This window comes from Mauremys mutica, chromosome 4 (assembly GCF_020497125.1).
Source record: "Mauremys mutica isolate MM-2020 ecotype Southern chromosome 4, ASM2049712v1, whole genome shotgun sequence".
NCBI lineage: Eukaryota > Metazoa > Chordata > Testudines > Geoemydidae > Mauremys > Mauremys mutica.
Window position 1 is genome coordinate 94,601,631 of NC_059075.1, and position 15,172 is coordinate 94,616,802.

The following is a 15,172-nucleotide window of genomic DNA, read 5'->3' on the forward strand; positions in this document are numbered from 1 at the left end:
AAATTTATTAAATTATTTTGGATGTTTTTCTACATTTTCACATGTATTGTATTCTGTGTTGTAATTGAAAGCAAATTGTGTATTATTTTTATTGCAAATATTTGCACTGTAAAAATGAAACAAAAGAAATAGTATTTTTCAATTCACCTCATAAAAGTACTGTATTGCAATCTTTGTTGTGAAAGTGCAATTTACAAATGTAGATTTTTTTTTTGGTTACCTAACTGTACTGAAAAACAAAACAATGTAAAACTTCAGAGCCTACAAATCCACTCAGTCCTACTTGTTGAGCCAATCGCTAAGACAAACAAGTTTGTTTGGATTTACAGGAGGTAATGTTCCCCTCTTCTTATTTATAATGTAATCAGAAAGTGAAAACAGGCATTCTCATGGCACTTTTGTAGCCAGCATTGCAAGCTATTTACGTGCCAGATATGCTAAACATTCGTATGCCCCTTCATGCTTCGGCCACCATTCCAGAGGACATGCTTCCATGCTGATGATGCTTGTTTAAAAAAATGTGTTAATTAAATTTGTGACTGAACTCCTTGGGGGAGAATTGTATATCCCCTGCTCTGTTTTACCTGCATTCTGCCATATATTTCATGTTATAGCAGTCTCGGATGATGACCCAGCACATATTGTTCATTGTAAGGACACTTTCACTGCAGATTTCACAAAACGCAAAGAAGGTACCAATGTGAGATTTCTAAAGATAGCTATAGCACTCGGCCCAAGGTTTAAGAATCTGAAGTGCCTTCCAAAATCTGAGAGGGAAGAGGTGTGGAGCATGCTTTCAGAAGTCTTAAAAGAGCAACACTCTGATGCAGAAACTACTGAACCCAAACCACCAAAAAAGAAAATCAACCTTCTGCTGGTGGCATCTGACTCAGGGCAGGTCTACACTACGGGGGGAAATCGATATAAGATACTTCGACTTCAGCTACGTTATTCACTTAGCTGAAGTTGCGTATCTTATATCGAATTACCTACTGTCCTCATGGCACGGGATCGATGTCCACGGCTCCCCATGTCAACTCCGCTACCGCCGTTCGGGTTGGTGGAGTTACGGAGTCGACGGGAGCGCGTTCGGGGATCGATACATCGCGTCTAGATGAGACGCGATATATCGATCCCCGAGAAATCAATTGCTACCCGCCAATACGGCGGGTAGTGAAGACGTACCCTAAGATAATGAAAATGAGCATGCGTCAGTCTGCACTGCTTTGGATGGTTATCGAGCAGAACCTGTCATCAGCATGGACACATGTCCACTGGAATGGTGGTTGAAGCATGAAGGCACATATGAATCTTAAGTGCATCTGGTATGTAAATATCTTGTGACGCCGGCTACAACAGTGCCATCAGAACACCCGTTCTCACTTTCAGGTAACATTGTAAACAAAAGGCGGGCAGCATTATCTCCTGCAAATGTAAACCAACTTGTTTGTCTGAGCGATTGTCTGAAAAAGAAATAGGACTGAGTGGACTTGCAGGCTCTTAAAATGTTATGTTTTTATTTTTGAATGCAGTTATTTTTGTACGTAATTCTACATTTGTAAGTTCAACTTTCATGATAAAGGGATTGCATTGCAGTATTTGTATTAGGTGAATTGAAAAATACTACTTCTATTGTTTTATAGAGTGCAATACTTGTAATCAAAAATAAAGTGAGCACTGTACACTTTGTATTCTGTGTTTGTACACCTCTACCCCAATATAATGTGGTCCTCAGGAGACAAAAAATCTTACCGTGTTATAGGTGAGACCACATTATATCAAACTTGCTTTGCCCCCCCCCCCAAATCCTTGTTCCTTGACTGCCCCCTCCAGAGACCCTCTGTCCCCTGACTGGTCCAATTCCTATCCCCCCCCACTCTTCCCCCCCCCCACCCCCTGACAGCCACTCTGGGACTCCGGGACCCCCAAAAGTTCCCATTCCACAGCTCCTGCCCCCAGACTGCCCCCTCTGCCCCTTATCGAACCCCTAAGCCCCAGCCTGGCCTAGCACCCTTAACACGAGAGCTTTACCGCATTGTATGCGAACCCGCGTTATATCGGGTCGCGTTATATCGGGATAGAGGTGTAATTTAAATCAATAAATTGATAATGTAGAAAACATCCACAAATATTTAAATAAATGGTATTCTATTATTGTTTAACAATGCAATTAATCACGATTAATTTTTTAAATCACTTGACAGCCCTAAAAAAAAAAAACCTTGTCAAGCAGGTGAGCATTAATTAGTGGATAGGCCCTTTAATATCTTCATCCAGAGATCTCATGGCATTTTACAAGGGTATGTATTAATTCCATTCTGTAAATGACGCAACTGTTGTACTGAGAAGCTAATTGACTTGGCTGAAATCAAACAGTTTTATCAGGGCCTCCTAATGGTCGAAGCCCACAGTAGAGGTGGGGTCATAGTCAAGAATCACCCCAGAGGTGAGGCTAGAGTCAGAGTTAGAAGCCACATCAAGGGTTAAACCAAAGTCAGAGCCAGAAGTCACACCAGGGGTCAAAGCCAGTGTCAGAGTTGCGCCAAGCGGCAATACTGGAGTTAGCGCGAGGGAGTAGGAACGATGTGAGGAATGGGAGTGAGGAATGGGAGCAAGGAGGGAAAAGCCAATGAGGAGGCAGGAACTTGGTCTCAGAGATCTGGTCAGCAGCAGGCCTAGACACTAGTTTCTCAGACAAGGGGTGTGGCAGGAACAGGAAGCTTTATGGAGAGGTGACAAGTCAGGAGTCTTCTGTTAGTCAGCAGATCCTGATGAGTCAGTGGGTAGCATTACCAGGTGTCTAGTTTTCGACCAGAACGCCAAGTCGAAAAGGGACCCTAGCGGCTCGGGTCAGCACCGCTGACCAGGCCATTAAAAGTCCGGTTGGAAGCTCAGCGGGACAAGGCAGGCTCCCTGCCTGCCCAGGCCCCGCGCCACTCCTGGAAGCAGCGGTATGTCCCCCCTCCAGCTCCTGCATGCAGGGGCAGCCATGGGGGCTCTGCATGCTGCCCCTGCCCCAAGCGCCAGCTCTGCAGCTTCTATTGGCTGGGAACCACAGCCAATGGGAGCTGTGGGGACAGCGCCTGCAGACGGGGTAGCATGCAGAGCCACCTGGCCATGCCTCTGCATAGGAGCCAGAGGGGGGACAAGCTGCTGCTTCCAGGGACTGCTTGAGGTAAGCGCTTCCAAGAGCCTGTACCCCTGACCTCCTCCCACGCCCCAGCCTTTCTCCACAAGTAGTTCCTTTTGAAATCAGTGGGACTCTTTGATTAGTTTATGAAGTAAGGTGCTCCTCATTGCAGATAAATTTACCAGAGCACTGTCCTTAAAAGTTCAGTTTTTGTTTTGTAATTTGTTTTGTAGTATTTTAAAAAAGCTCCCAGGAACCAGCCTTACTTCCACTCTCCTGTGTGGTAGAGTCTTCATAACCCCAACAAGGCTGGGCCCAGGATTCCTGCAGGGCTCGACCCCCAACCTTGTTGTGGTCACTTAGGGCAGGGGCTAGGGTGTTCCCACTCTGGGGTGCTCTCTCTGCACTGGATGCTTCCCTGACCCACTGATCATTATGTACAGTTCAAAGCAAACACAATTTATTAAACAGCAATCAATTTTAAAAAATAAAGAAAAAAGAGGAAAGTTTAAAGGAAAACACACAACCCCGCTCTGTGTACGGGGACATTGCAACCAGCGTCTCTGGAATGTAAGGGAAGTTCAATCTGTTCCTCACAAGTCCCAGGCCTCCTTCTCAGGCCCTGGCTGTGCTGCAGGGATGTTGCGGGTTGGACACTTGCTTTGATGGTGGCTACATGCCCTCAGGCTTTAGGTGACTGGACCCTTCTTCTCAGCATTGCCCCCACCCTGTTGGGGTTACGATCCCCCTCCAAGTCTGGCCTACAAGGCATCTTAGAATTGGACCCTGAGTTTACAACAGTTAAGGTTACCCCAAAGTAGTTAATGAATTTAGATAATTATTTGTGCTTCATTGTCTCAAAAAGAGAAACTGATTTTAAAAAGATAAATGTGGCAAGTTACATGTTTATTAAATGAACCAATTCCTTTCTATATTTAACATACCGCACAATTTATGTGAGCAAAACATTTCCCTCTTAATGCCACATTAGCAAGATATGAGTACTTGAAACGTACAGAAAAAAATGACTAATGATCTCAGCACTAACTGCCATATTATGAAAATCCTTGTCCATAGCATCAGAGGCCCTGATTCTAGTCCCAGTTTGATGAATGATTCACTGGGTCAGATGCTGTGGGTCTTGGACCAATGCCTGCAGGGTTGACGAGTGAGAGGGTGCAGGACGGGGCTGGAGCTGAGGGGTTTGGAGTATGGGAGGGAGCTCCATGCTGAGGCAGAGGGGTTGGGGTGTGGGCTCTGGGCTGGGGGTGCGGGTTCCAGGGTAGGGCCAGAAATAAGGGTTCAGGGTATGGAAGGAGGAAATCAGGGCCGTGGCAGGGGATTTGGGTATAGGGGTGTGTGAGGGCTCTGACTGGGGGTGCAGACTTTGGGGTGGGGGTGGGGCTAAGAGGTTAGCGGTGTAGGAGGGTGCTCTGGGCTGGGACCAAGGGGTTCGGAAGGCAGAAGGGTGAAATCTTAGATGGGGGCATCTCCCTGTGCTGGGCCCGCTGCCTAGGGTCCCCCTCACTCACCACAGCTGCTCACTGCACCTGGTTCCAGACAGCTCCAGCTCCACTCTGCCTCAACACTGCTTCTGCTCTGCCTCCAGCTCCTCTGGCTCTGGTTGCTACAGCTCTCCTCCCAGCACAGGTCTGCTCTGTGGGCTGCCTCTGTGACTCTGCTCCCAGCACTGACCTGCTTCCTGGGCTGCTTTTCTGGCTCCTCCGGATGGCACGGTTCTGTTCCCCAACTCAGCTTGGCCCAACTCTGACCCTTGCAATTCTGGCTCACATAAATGACGGGACCCTGCCCTGGCCTCCTGATTAGCCTGCCCGCCCTGTCAATCAGACTGACCTGGAGCATTGGCCTCTCCCCATTGTTCCTGGGGACTGTCACTCTGTGTCCTGATTTCCCATTGACCCTTCCCCTTTCTTTTGGTACTAGGAGCTAAACAACCAAAGCACCCCCACTGAGTTTTAGTAAGGGGACAACAGTCGCCTTACACCTGCAAAAACTAAGAGCCATGTTTCAACTAAGAAAATATGTCTGTCTTGTTGGTTGGAGAGTAATTGCAGAGACAGCAAGGTGTACAACTGGCAATGTCTGCTATTTAAATGTCAGTAAAGGAAATGGTTGAGACATATGTGAGGAAGATTCCACAGATCAGTATGAAATTAGAACATCAGCAGTTAGGTCTCTCTATTTTTACAAAACAATAAAGGCAAAGGTCTCAAAACCATGTTACAGTCAAAACAAGTTCTAAATCAAGAACCTTGGATGGTAAGTAAATGCCATTTAAATTCTACAACTATAACTCCAGATACTCCAAGCCTACAAGTGATATATCATCAAAACATAACCAAGCACTGCATTTCTAAATTAACACACAGTAAAACATATCATTTTGTTCCTGTGGCTCTTGTAAGACTACAACATTTAAATTAAGTATATGTACCACTTATATATACCATGTCTTTTATTATTTAAGGTATTCAGTAGAGATGGATTGAGATGGATTGAGATAAATTTTCAGTTCATCTGAACCTGAACACTATATTAGGGTCCTGAGGTGGGAAAATGTGCATACCTTAGCTTTGTGTACCTCCAAACTAGAAGGTGCCACCATTTGGTGGCATCCAGTACTGTGGCCAAAAATGACCTTTCTAGGAGTTGGCTCCTTGACAGAGAATTCTGATTGGCTCAACCAACATTTTTACAAGTTGCCTTTCAGAGAGAGTTCTTGCAGAAAAAATGTTGGCGCGCTTACACCACTGTTAGAGCGACACAAAGCTGCCTGTTGAAGGATCTGGGTCACTACCTTCAAAACACTTGCTTCCCATAGGGATGTAAAAGGTTAAACGGATAACCGGTAAGCATTAGACTTGCCATTAACCAACCGTAACCATTAACCCTGGAGGCCCTGCGCCAGCCGGAGTGATCCCACCCCCAGCCACACCGGGCCAGAGCGGCCCCAGTGCTGGGCCAGCCAGCCCCACGGGGCGGCACCCCACCCCCAGCTGGGCCGGACGGAGGGGCCCCAGCCCTGGTTGCACCATGTTGGCCAGACGGAGTGACCCTGGCCGCGCTGCGCCGGCTGGCCGGAGGGACCTGGGTTAACAGTTAACCAGTTAAATGATATAATTTTAATCATTTAACTGTTTAACATTTTTAACTGATATTTACATCCCTAGTTTCCCAGATTTCCCAGGAAAATGCTACTGTGAGCTGTAGTGTGCCACGTGAAGTTTCAAGGGGTTTGGTTTCTCTCTATAGAGTACAGAAGTTGCGTGAGGGAGCTTCATATTCCACCTTCTAGAAACTAACTTAAAAACTTACCTATGGGATGCCCAAGAAAACTACAAGCCATATATAATTCCAGCCTCCCCATTGTGAAAGCTATATGTTTCAAAAGTAGTAGAAGTGCAAGGAGCAGAAAATACAGTAATGTAGGCAAAAAGAGGCATTGAAAACATGCTAGCTATCATCCCATAGGATGGAGAATCTGAAGCACAAAGGTCTTTTGTGGTTCAGAAATCTGTTCATGTTAGTCATTCAGTTGTCAATTAAGCTAGTAAATAGCTTTTGAAGACTGTCAGTTTTTAACAAGTTTTATCATCCACAGAATTTCTGTAAATATGTCTGAATGTATTTAATGCTGTTTTGTTCTATTATGAACAGCAGTTAAGATTAGCAAAAAGAAAATCACACAAAAATGTAAGCAGCCTTGTGACTATTTGAGGCTAAATGCCTTCCCTTCCCCTACAAACCAAAGAATGTATTATTTATATACTTTCAGAGATTCAGCTTTGTTGATAGTGTGTTCTTGTTCTCTACAGCCTACTTAAAGTTACCACAAAGCTTTCTGGGGCAGACAAGTTCATTTTGGATTTTGCACTGAAAAGATGTCTTCTCTCTCTTGCCTCCATCAAATTGTTTTTATCACAAATCTCATTGGGCTAGAAAACCTGCAGGAGATGGTCTGGCAAAGGAAATCTGTCTGAGGCTCTCTTTACAGAATTTCCCTAATTTACTTGGGTGGGGAGAAGGGTGGATTTTGCTTTCCTCTGCCTGGTAAAATGGTCTGTGGTTCTGCCCCTGAACCCTCTGCTGGGATCAATGGTAATCCACCTGTGGTGCAGGCATTTCTTCACACTAGCTTTGAGGCCACTGGCCTATACCCCATTTCTCCCCTTGCCACATTTAGTTGGGATTCTAAGTTTTTTGGTGGGTAGGGGATCTCTCTCTCTTTGTGCATGTACAGTGCCTAGCACAGTGGGACCCGAATCTTGGCTTGGTGCCTGTAGGGCCTACGATAGTACAAAAGATGATAAAAGCTACCGTTGGAATCCCTCTGAATGCAATACAACCTGAGGTAAAGGGATTGGGGGCAGACAGGGCCGACCCTAACTTTTTTGCTGCCCCGAACAAAAGAAAAAAAAAGAGCGCCGCCCTGCGGTAAAACCCCTCCCGTGAGCGCTGCCCCCCCGAGCGCCATGCCGCCGGAGTCCCCTCACCCCCCGAGCGCCGCCCGGATGAAACAAAACCAAACAAACCAAAAAAACCCCTTCAGCGCCGCCTGGCCGAACCAAAAAAAAAAACCCGCGCGCTGCCCCGCCCCAATCAGGTGCTTGGTCAGCTGGTGCCTGGGGACAAAGGGCATGGCTGAACACAGAGTTCTCATGCTGGTGGCCTTTGCCTTCAATGGACTGCCCAATAGCCATGGATTTAGATGAATTTTCTGCCCTTTCCATGGGGAAGTGGACCCTGTCTTCCCAATAGAAGAATTGAAAGGAAACTGCAAGCCTGAACTCAATTTCCCAGCACCTATGAGGGTATGTCTACACTACAAGACTATTTTGAATCAACTTAAGTCGAATTTGTGGAATCGACCTTACGAAGTCGAATTTGTGTATCCACACTAAAAACACTAATTCGACTTTGTGAGTCCACATTAACGGGGCAAGCGTCGACTTTGGAAGCGGTGCACTGTGGGAAGCTATCCCACAGTCCCTGCACTCCCCGCTGCCCATTGGAATTCTGGGTATAGCCCCCAATGCCTGCTGGGGGGAAACTGTGTCGAGGGTGGTCCTTGGTAACTGTCAGCATTCAATCGTCACTCCCGCCGGCGGGAAATCAGTTCGCGCACTTTTCCTGTTATAAGTGACAGCGCGGACGCCACAGCACTCCACTGCGATCATGGAGCCCGCTGCGATCATCGCTGCACTTATGGCCGTTGTCAACTCCTCGCACCTTATCGTACACCTCTTCAACAGTCAGATGCTGAGAAATCGGGCGAGGAGGCAACGGCAGCGCGGTGAAGAGATGAAGTCTCAGACTGGCACAGACCTCTCAGAAAGTACGGGACGCTGCGCCGTGGAGATCATAGTGGCACTGGGTCATGTTCATGCTATGGGACGGTGATTCTGGGCCCGGGAAACAAGCACGGACTGGTGGGACCGCATAGTGCTGCAGGTCCGGGATGAATCACAGTGGCTGCGAAACTTCAGGATGCGTAAGGGCACTTTCCTTGAACTGTGTGACTTGCTGTCCCCTGCCCTGAAGCGCCAGGACACCTGGATGCGAGCAGCCCTGACTGTGCAGAAGCGAGTGGCCATAGCCCTCTGGAAACTTGCCACGCCAGACAGCTACCGGTCAGTAGCGAACCACTTTGGCGTGGGCAAATCTACCGTGGGGGTTGCTGTGATGCAAGTAGCCAACGCAATCGTTGAACTCCTGCTCTCGAAGGTAGTGACCCTGGGAAACGTCCAGGTCATCATAGCTGGCTTCGCCGCGATGGGATTCCCAAACTGCGGTGGGGCTATAGATGGGACTCACATCCCTATCCTGGGACCGGACTACCAGGCCAGCCAGTACATTAACCGAAAGGGCTACTTTTCAATGGTGCTGCAAGCACTGGTGGACCATAGGGGACGCTTTACCAACATCAACGTCGGGTGGCCGGGCAAGGTTCATGACGCGCGTGTGTTCAGGAACTCTGGTCTGTTTAAACGCCTCCAGGCAGGTAGTTTCTTCCCGGACCACAAAATAACTGTTGGGGATGTGCAGATGCCTACAGTGATCCTCGGGGACCCGGCCTACCCGCTAATGCCCTGGCTCATGAAGCCCTATACAGGCACCTTGGACAGTGAGAAGGAACTCTTCAACTACCCGCTGAGCAAGTGCAGAATGGTGGTGGAGTGTGCTTTCGGACGTCTCAAGGGGAGATGGCGGAGCTTACTGACTCGCTCGGATCTCAGCGAAAACAATATCCCCATTGTTATTGCAGCTTGCTGTGTGCTCCACAATCTCTGTGAGAGCAAGGGGGAGACCTTTATGGCGGGATGGGAGGTTGAGGCAAATCTCCTGGCTGCTGATTATGCTCAGCCAGACACCCGTGCCATTAGAAGATCCCAGCGGGAAGCGCTGTGCATCCGGGAGGCTTTGAAAGCTAGGTTCCTCAGAGAGCAGCATAACCTATGACTGTCCAGTTGCTTTACAGAGAAGCTGAACTTGCCCCTGTTTCTTTACCCAGTTACTGCTGACTCTCCTCTGCAGTTTCATACCCCGTTCACCCACTTCCAACACACGTGTAAAAGTAAAGTTAATGGAGCATTGTTATTTAAAAACCTTTTCTTTAATAATGATTTCGCGTCAAAGGTTTGAAACAGAGATGTGGACTGTGGTGGGTAGGGTGTGCAGTGATGTAGAGACCGCTTCTAGACTCTAGGAATGACAGGCTACTGCTCCTACAGCGGTCTCTGGGGGGAGGACGGTTACAGGTGGGTGTGCAGGAAGGGGTGAGGGGTGTAGGCTTTGGGACGGAGTTTGGGTGCAGCCTCTGGGCTGGGGGTGGGGGCGTAGGAAGGGGTGAGGGGTGTGTGGGAAGGGGGAGGAGGCGTAGGGGGTTGCGTGCTGTGGCTGGGGCTGAGGGTTTGGGGCATTGTAGAGGCTCAGGGCTACGGTAGAAGGGCAGGGTGAGGGCAACCTGCCTTGCCATTTGTGGATGGCAGGCGCTAGGACCCTGGGGCAGCAGACAGCATTTCTGCCGGTAGCCGCTCTACTGTCAGGTAGGGACGCAGCGCGGGGGAGGGGGGGAAAGAGACGACACGCTGGGGGAGGGGTGGCAGGTGGGCGCTGGGACCGGCTCCAGGCAGGGAATTGACGGGGCGGGGGGAGACCCGCGTGGGCCAGGGCCCGATCCAGGCTGGGCCGGGGGAGAGACCCACCTCCAAGTATACCTGGAGCAGGGCACCTGCCGCCTATGAACAGAACATTAAAAACACCTCACAGACTGACCAGGGTGCCTAGTGACTGCACTCAGTGAGTAACCTGCTGTTGATCCTGCCCCCATGTCTGTACCCTGTTCATGGTGAATGTCCTATGCAATTACCAAACCCCTCTCCCCCCTTCACAGAAAGTCTTCAGCAAACAAACATGACAGAAACAGTAATTAACAGCAAACTACTTTTAATACTCGACAACACAGTAAAGGTGAGAACTTTTCAAAATCTAGGGACTGTGAACTTTTGGGTAATTTAGCAGTCCGCTTTGGTGCAGTGACAGTTTTCACGGCCCTTGGTGCCCCTCCTTCTTGTTATTCTGGGTGAGGTGGGTATTGGAGTGTGTGGCGGGGGAGGGCGGTTGCAGACACAGTGCAGGGGGGCTCTGTCCTCCTGCCTGCGGTCCTGCAGAACATCGACAAGGCGCCTGAGCGTGTCCGTTTGCTCCCTCAGTAGTCCAAGCAGCGTTTGAGTCGCCTGCTGGTCCTCCTGACGCCATCTGTCCTCCCGTTCGCTTTGTGAGCGCTGCTGCTGTGTGAGGTTCTCCCTCCACTGGCTCTGCTGGTCCGCCTCTGCTCTGGAGCAGCCCATAAGTTCAGCAAACATCTCGTCCCGTGTTCTTTTCTTACGCCACCTATTCTGAGCCAGCCTCTGTGAGGGGCATGGTGGAGCAGGTCGGGATACTGTTGAAGCTGTGTGATGGGGAAAAGGGAGTGAATTGCTTACAAAGATACATTTTCTCAGAAATGAAACATAGTCTACTCATTGTCTGTGAACCAGACTATGGATGGCACCTATCTCATGCTCACTCACTCAGGGAAAGTTCGATTTCTCTGCATTCGCTTTCATTGCCTGGGGTATTGCACTGCAGACCAGACAAGTGGGGCAGGAAAGCTGAATCCGTGGAGCAGCCAGGCATGGTAAGCCAAAGGCTTTTGGCTGCTTAAAAGTCAATGTCCAGCTCTGTCCTCTTGCTGCAGGCAATCCTGAAAGCATAAACTCTTACCCCCTCGCGGTTTTCCCTTGCAAAAGATCCCTGTATGCTGCCACTCTGTAGCCTCCAGCACGTGGCTCTAAAGTGACGCTTCTTGTTGTTCTAAGGAACAGTGAAGCACTACCAATAGTAATAGTACACAAATTACTCTACTTACATGCAGGAGTCTGCACGCGAGATCATCCTGAGGAGGGTGTCACAGAGAGAGAGAGCGCTCATGCTGAATGAAAGCCAGCACAAGCCAGGGCCCTATGCTGCGATGCTCGTCAAGGCACTGGTCCCGGAGTACCAGCTGAGAGCGTGGCGCGGAAAAGTGTGCTACCTCGGAGCACCCAATAAGCCAGCTCTCCCCAGGAACCTCCTCCATAGGCTTTTTGACTACCTCCAGGAGAGCTTCCTGGAGATCTCCGCGGAAGATACCTGTTCCATTCCCCTGTATATAGACCTTCTGTTCGCCTAGTCTATTTTCCTGTTCTTTTAAGAAATAAATGTTAACATGTTTAAAGCACTTACCCACTGATCCTTCTCCTGATTCAGGGTCTGTGGTAACGGCTGCGGAGGGTTGGTAGGGGATCTCAGTGAGGCTGATGAAGAGATCCTGGCTGTCGGGGAAATCAGTGTTGGAAGCGCTGTCGACTGCCTCCCCCTCCTCATCTCCTTCCTCATCTTCCCCATCTGCGAACATCGACGAGGAACTGGCCGTCGACACTATCCCTTCGTCAGAGTCCACGCACACTGGTGGGGCAGTGGTGGCAGACCCACCGAGAATGGCATGCAGTGCCTCGTAGAAGCGGCATGTCTGGGGCTGGGCTCCGGAGCGTCCGTTTGTCGCTTTGATTTTATGGTAGTCTTGTCTCAGCTCCTTGACTTTCACGCGGCACTGCATTGCATCCCGGCTATATACTCTGTCTATCATGGCTTTGGAGACCTTCTCGTAGGTCTTCGCATTCCGTTTGCTGGAGTGCAGCTCCGACAGCACAGACTCATCGCCCCACACACCGATCAGATACAAGACTTCCCGGTCAGTCCATGCTGGGGACCTCTTTCTAGTCTGAGATTGCATGGATTCCTCTGCTGGAGAGCTCTGCATCGTTGCCGGTGCTGCTGAGCTCGCCCCGATGTCCAACCAGGACATGAGATTCAAAGTGCCCAGACAGGAAAAGGAATTCAAATTTTCCCGGGTCGTTTCCTGTGTGGCTGGTCAGAGCATCCAAGCTCGGACTGCTGTCCAGAGCGTCAACAGAGTGGTGCACTGTGGGATAGCTCCCGGAGCTACTAAGTTCGATTTGCATCCACACCTAGCCTAATTCGACATAGCCATGTCGAATTTAGCGCTACTACCCTCGTCGGGGAGGAGTACAGAATTCAAACTAAAGAGCCCTCTATGTCGAATTAAATGGCTTCCTGGTGTGGACGGGTGCGCAGTTAATTCGAATTAACGCTGCTAAATTCGAATTAAAGTCCTAGTGTGGACCAGGCCTGAGGGAATGTAGCTATGCAGTTATGTAGCTGCCTAGGATTATAGCATTATAACCAGTTGCTGCAGTTTGCCTTTAGTGTTTGAAGTCCCTGTGTAGCTGCTAACAAAATATTTTTAAAATCTTTGGAGCTACACAAAACATAACACTATGTAGAATATGTACAAAGCTGACTTTAGCATTTCTAGGCTTGTGAAACAATTTACCATGCCCTCCGCCACCCCAGTTCCTGTCCCCTATAATTTTGTAGTTCCCTTTGGTAACTTATTTCACAAGGCTGCAAATGCATTGCTTTCCAAACTGTTTATATATTTGCCCCAAAGCAACCTTTCCCTGGAATTAGCTGAATGGCTCCAAAGAACTTTGAACTGCAAACACGCTTTTATGTTCAGAGAATGGGAAACGTGTAACTGAAAATGATGTACAGTTCTCCCCACGCTTTTAAATATGTTGTGCAGAAGCTTTGTAACCTCAGTTACCCACTATCTGGATATGCAGGCCAAAAAGGGAGTTGGTTTAACCCTAAAAAGATTACTTGAATTGGTCCCGAAAACACTTTACAAAGAGCCACATGGAAAACATATTTGTATTACATTAGTGCCCAGAGAGCCCAGTCAAGATCAGGAACCCATTGTGGTAGACACTGAATAGACACATGGTATCAGAAGATTCCTACCCCACAGAGCTTATAAGCTAAATATGGACAAAAGGTGGGAGAAAGGAAATATTATTCTCCCTTCTTTACAGATGGGAAACTGGGGTACAGAGAGATTAAGTGATTTGCTTAAGATCACCCAGTGAGTCTGTGTGGCAGAGCTGGGAATTGAGCCCATTTTTCCTGAGTTCCCGATAGGTTCCTTTGTTTTAACCGTCTTTCCCCTGTTGAGTTTTTAAGCAAGAAGGGGATGATAGGAAAACACGTGCAGTCTTTCTTTTGATCCTAGCATCTCATCAGGTTTCAGGCTGCAAGGCGATCCTCATTCTTGCATTCACATACCTGTCTGTTGTCTGGTATTGTACCTATTGGAAGCCCGCCCATTGCTAAAGGATCTCCCCCCCCCCCCCAGCCTAAGGGGAGGATCTACAGGACCTCAAAACCCAACTGAGTTCGGGGGACAACTAATAAAAGAACAGGGACAGGAGTGCGGTCAGAGGGTCAAAGAAGGGAGCCTGTAACTCGCTTGTGCTCTTTGCAGTTTTAGTGTGGACATTGTTAAATTGAACATAAACAGTATTTAATTAAAGTAGTTCCTGTGGGTTTTTAGTTCTGTTTTTTCAGTTTCTTTCTTCTTCTCCTTTTCAGATGAACAATGTATGTTCTATTTAATACAAAGATATTTAGGAACCGAACAAGAGGAAGTAAGTCAATGATCTGAGTCCTGCCAATGTTCAGCCAGCAAAATAGGAAGCTGTATGCATTAAAACGTTGAATGAGCCTCTGCATTTCTACATCACTTCTCTCCCTGGTGAGCTGTGCCTTGGCATTGCCTCCAGGGGGATTTGTCTGCCCCTCCCCCTTCAGTCAAAGAGCAAAAGGGCTGCAATGGTAACCCACAGCAAATTGGATTAAAAATAACAGCACAAAAGAGGAGAGTGTGTGTGTGTTTGGAAAGGGGAGAGGAAGGATTATGTTCTCTCAATGATGCACCGGGATCTGTGTGTCTAGCTCCCATTCCAGAAAATGAGTTACCCATATAGGAGCTTGATCCTCCAGGGTGCTGAGCACTATGGCCCCAATCTAGCAAAGCACTTAAGCATGTGCTTAATTTAAAAAATGTGAGTAGTCCCATAGAGTTTGTAGCATCGAAGCTAGAATGCTCAGCACCTTGCAAGATCCAGCCTGATAGCCCCCTGGTGGTGAGTGATGAATAGGCCCTGAGTCATTGATGAAGAAATTTGATTGCATTGAAGACACTTTATTTACCAAAAGAAAAGGCTTGGATTTATTCTTCTTACCAGTCATACCTGAGCACGGAGTATTCTGTATCCATCTGTCCTGCTGTTCTCTAACCGCTTTTCTTTTTTCCTCCCCACATGGACCGCTATAACTTCAGACCACTGGGTCCTCGGTACTGTGGGGTAGGGTTATACCCTAAAGTTCATTTCTACCCCACCCTCCTTCCCTGTCCCTCTTCAGGGACCCTTCTCATGAGAGTCTACTCTTTGTCACACAAGCCATAATTAAAAGGTGGAACTCATTGCTGCAGGAAGTTGTTTCGGCCAAGAATTTAGCAAGATTCAGCAAGGGCTTGAACATTTATATAGATAATATCCAGAATTACAACAAAAT

The 15,172-nt window shown here is 48.3% G+C and overlaps 1 protein-coding gene across 10 annotated transcripts in view; it reads left to right on the plus strand.

The window, feature by feature from the left end:
- PPFIBP2 (PPFIA binding protein 2) overlaps positions 1-15,172 on the plus strand; it is a 202,817-nt gene that overhangs the window by 74,433 nt on the left and 113,212 nt on the right. The window contains exon 1 of one of the 10 annotated variants that reach the window (XM_045016716.1): positions 14,186-14,241. The exons of the other annotated variants lie outside the window; for them this stretch is intronic. Coding sequence (XP_044872651.1) covers positions 14,193-14,241 — 49 coding nt within the window. The 5' untranslated portion in view covers positions 14,186-14,192. Of the gene's footprint in view, positions 1-14,185; positions 14,242-15,172 lie in introns of those variants that run through there. 10 annotated transcript variants of the gene reach the window in all.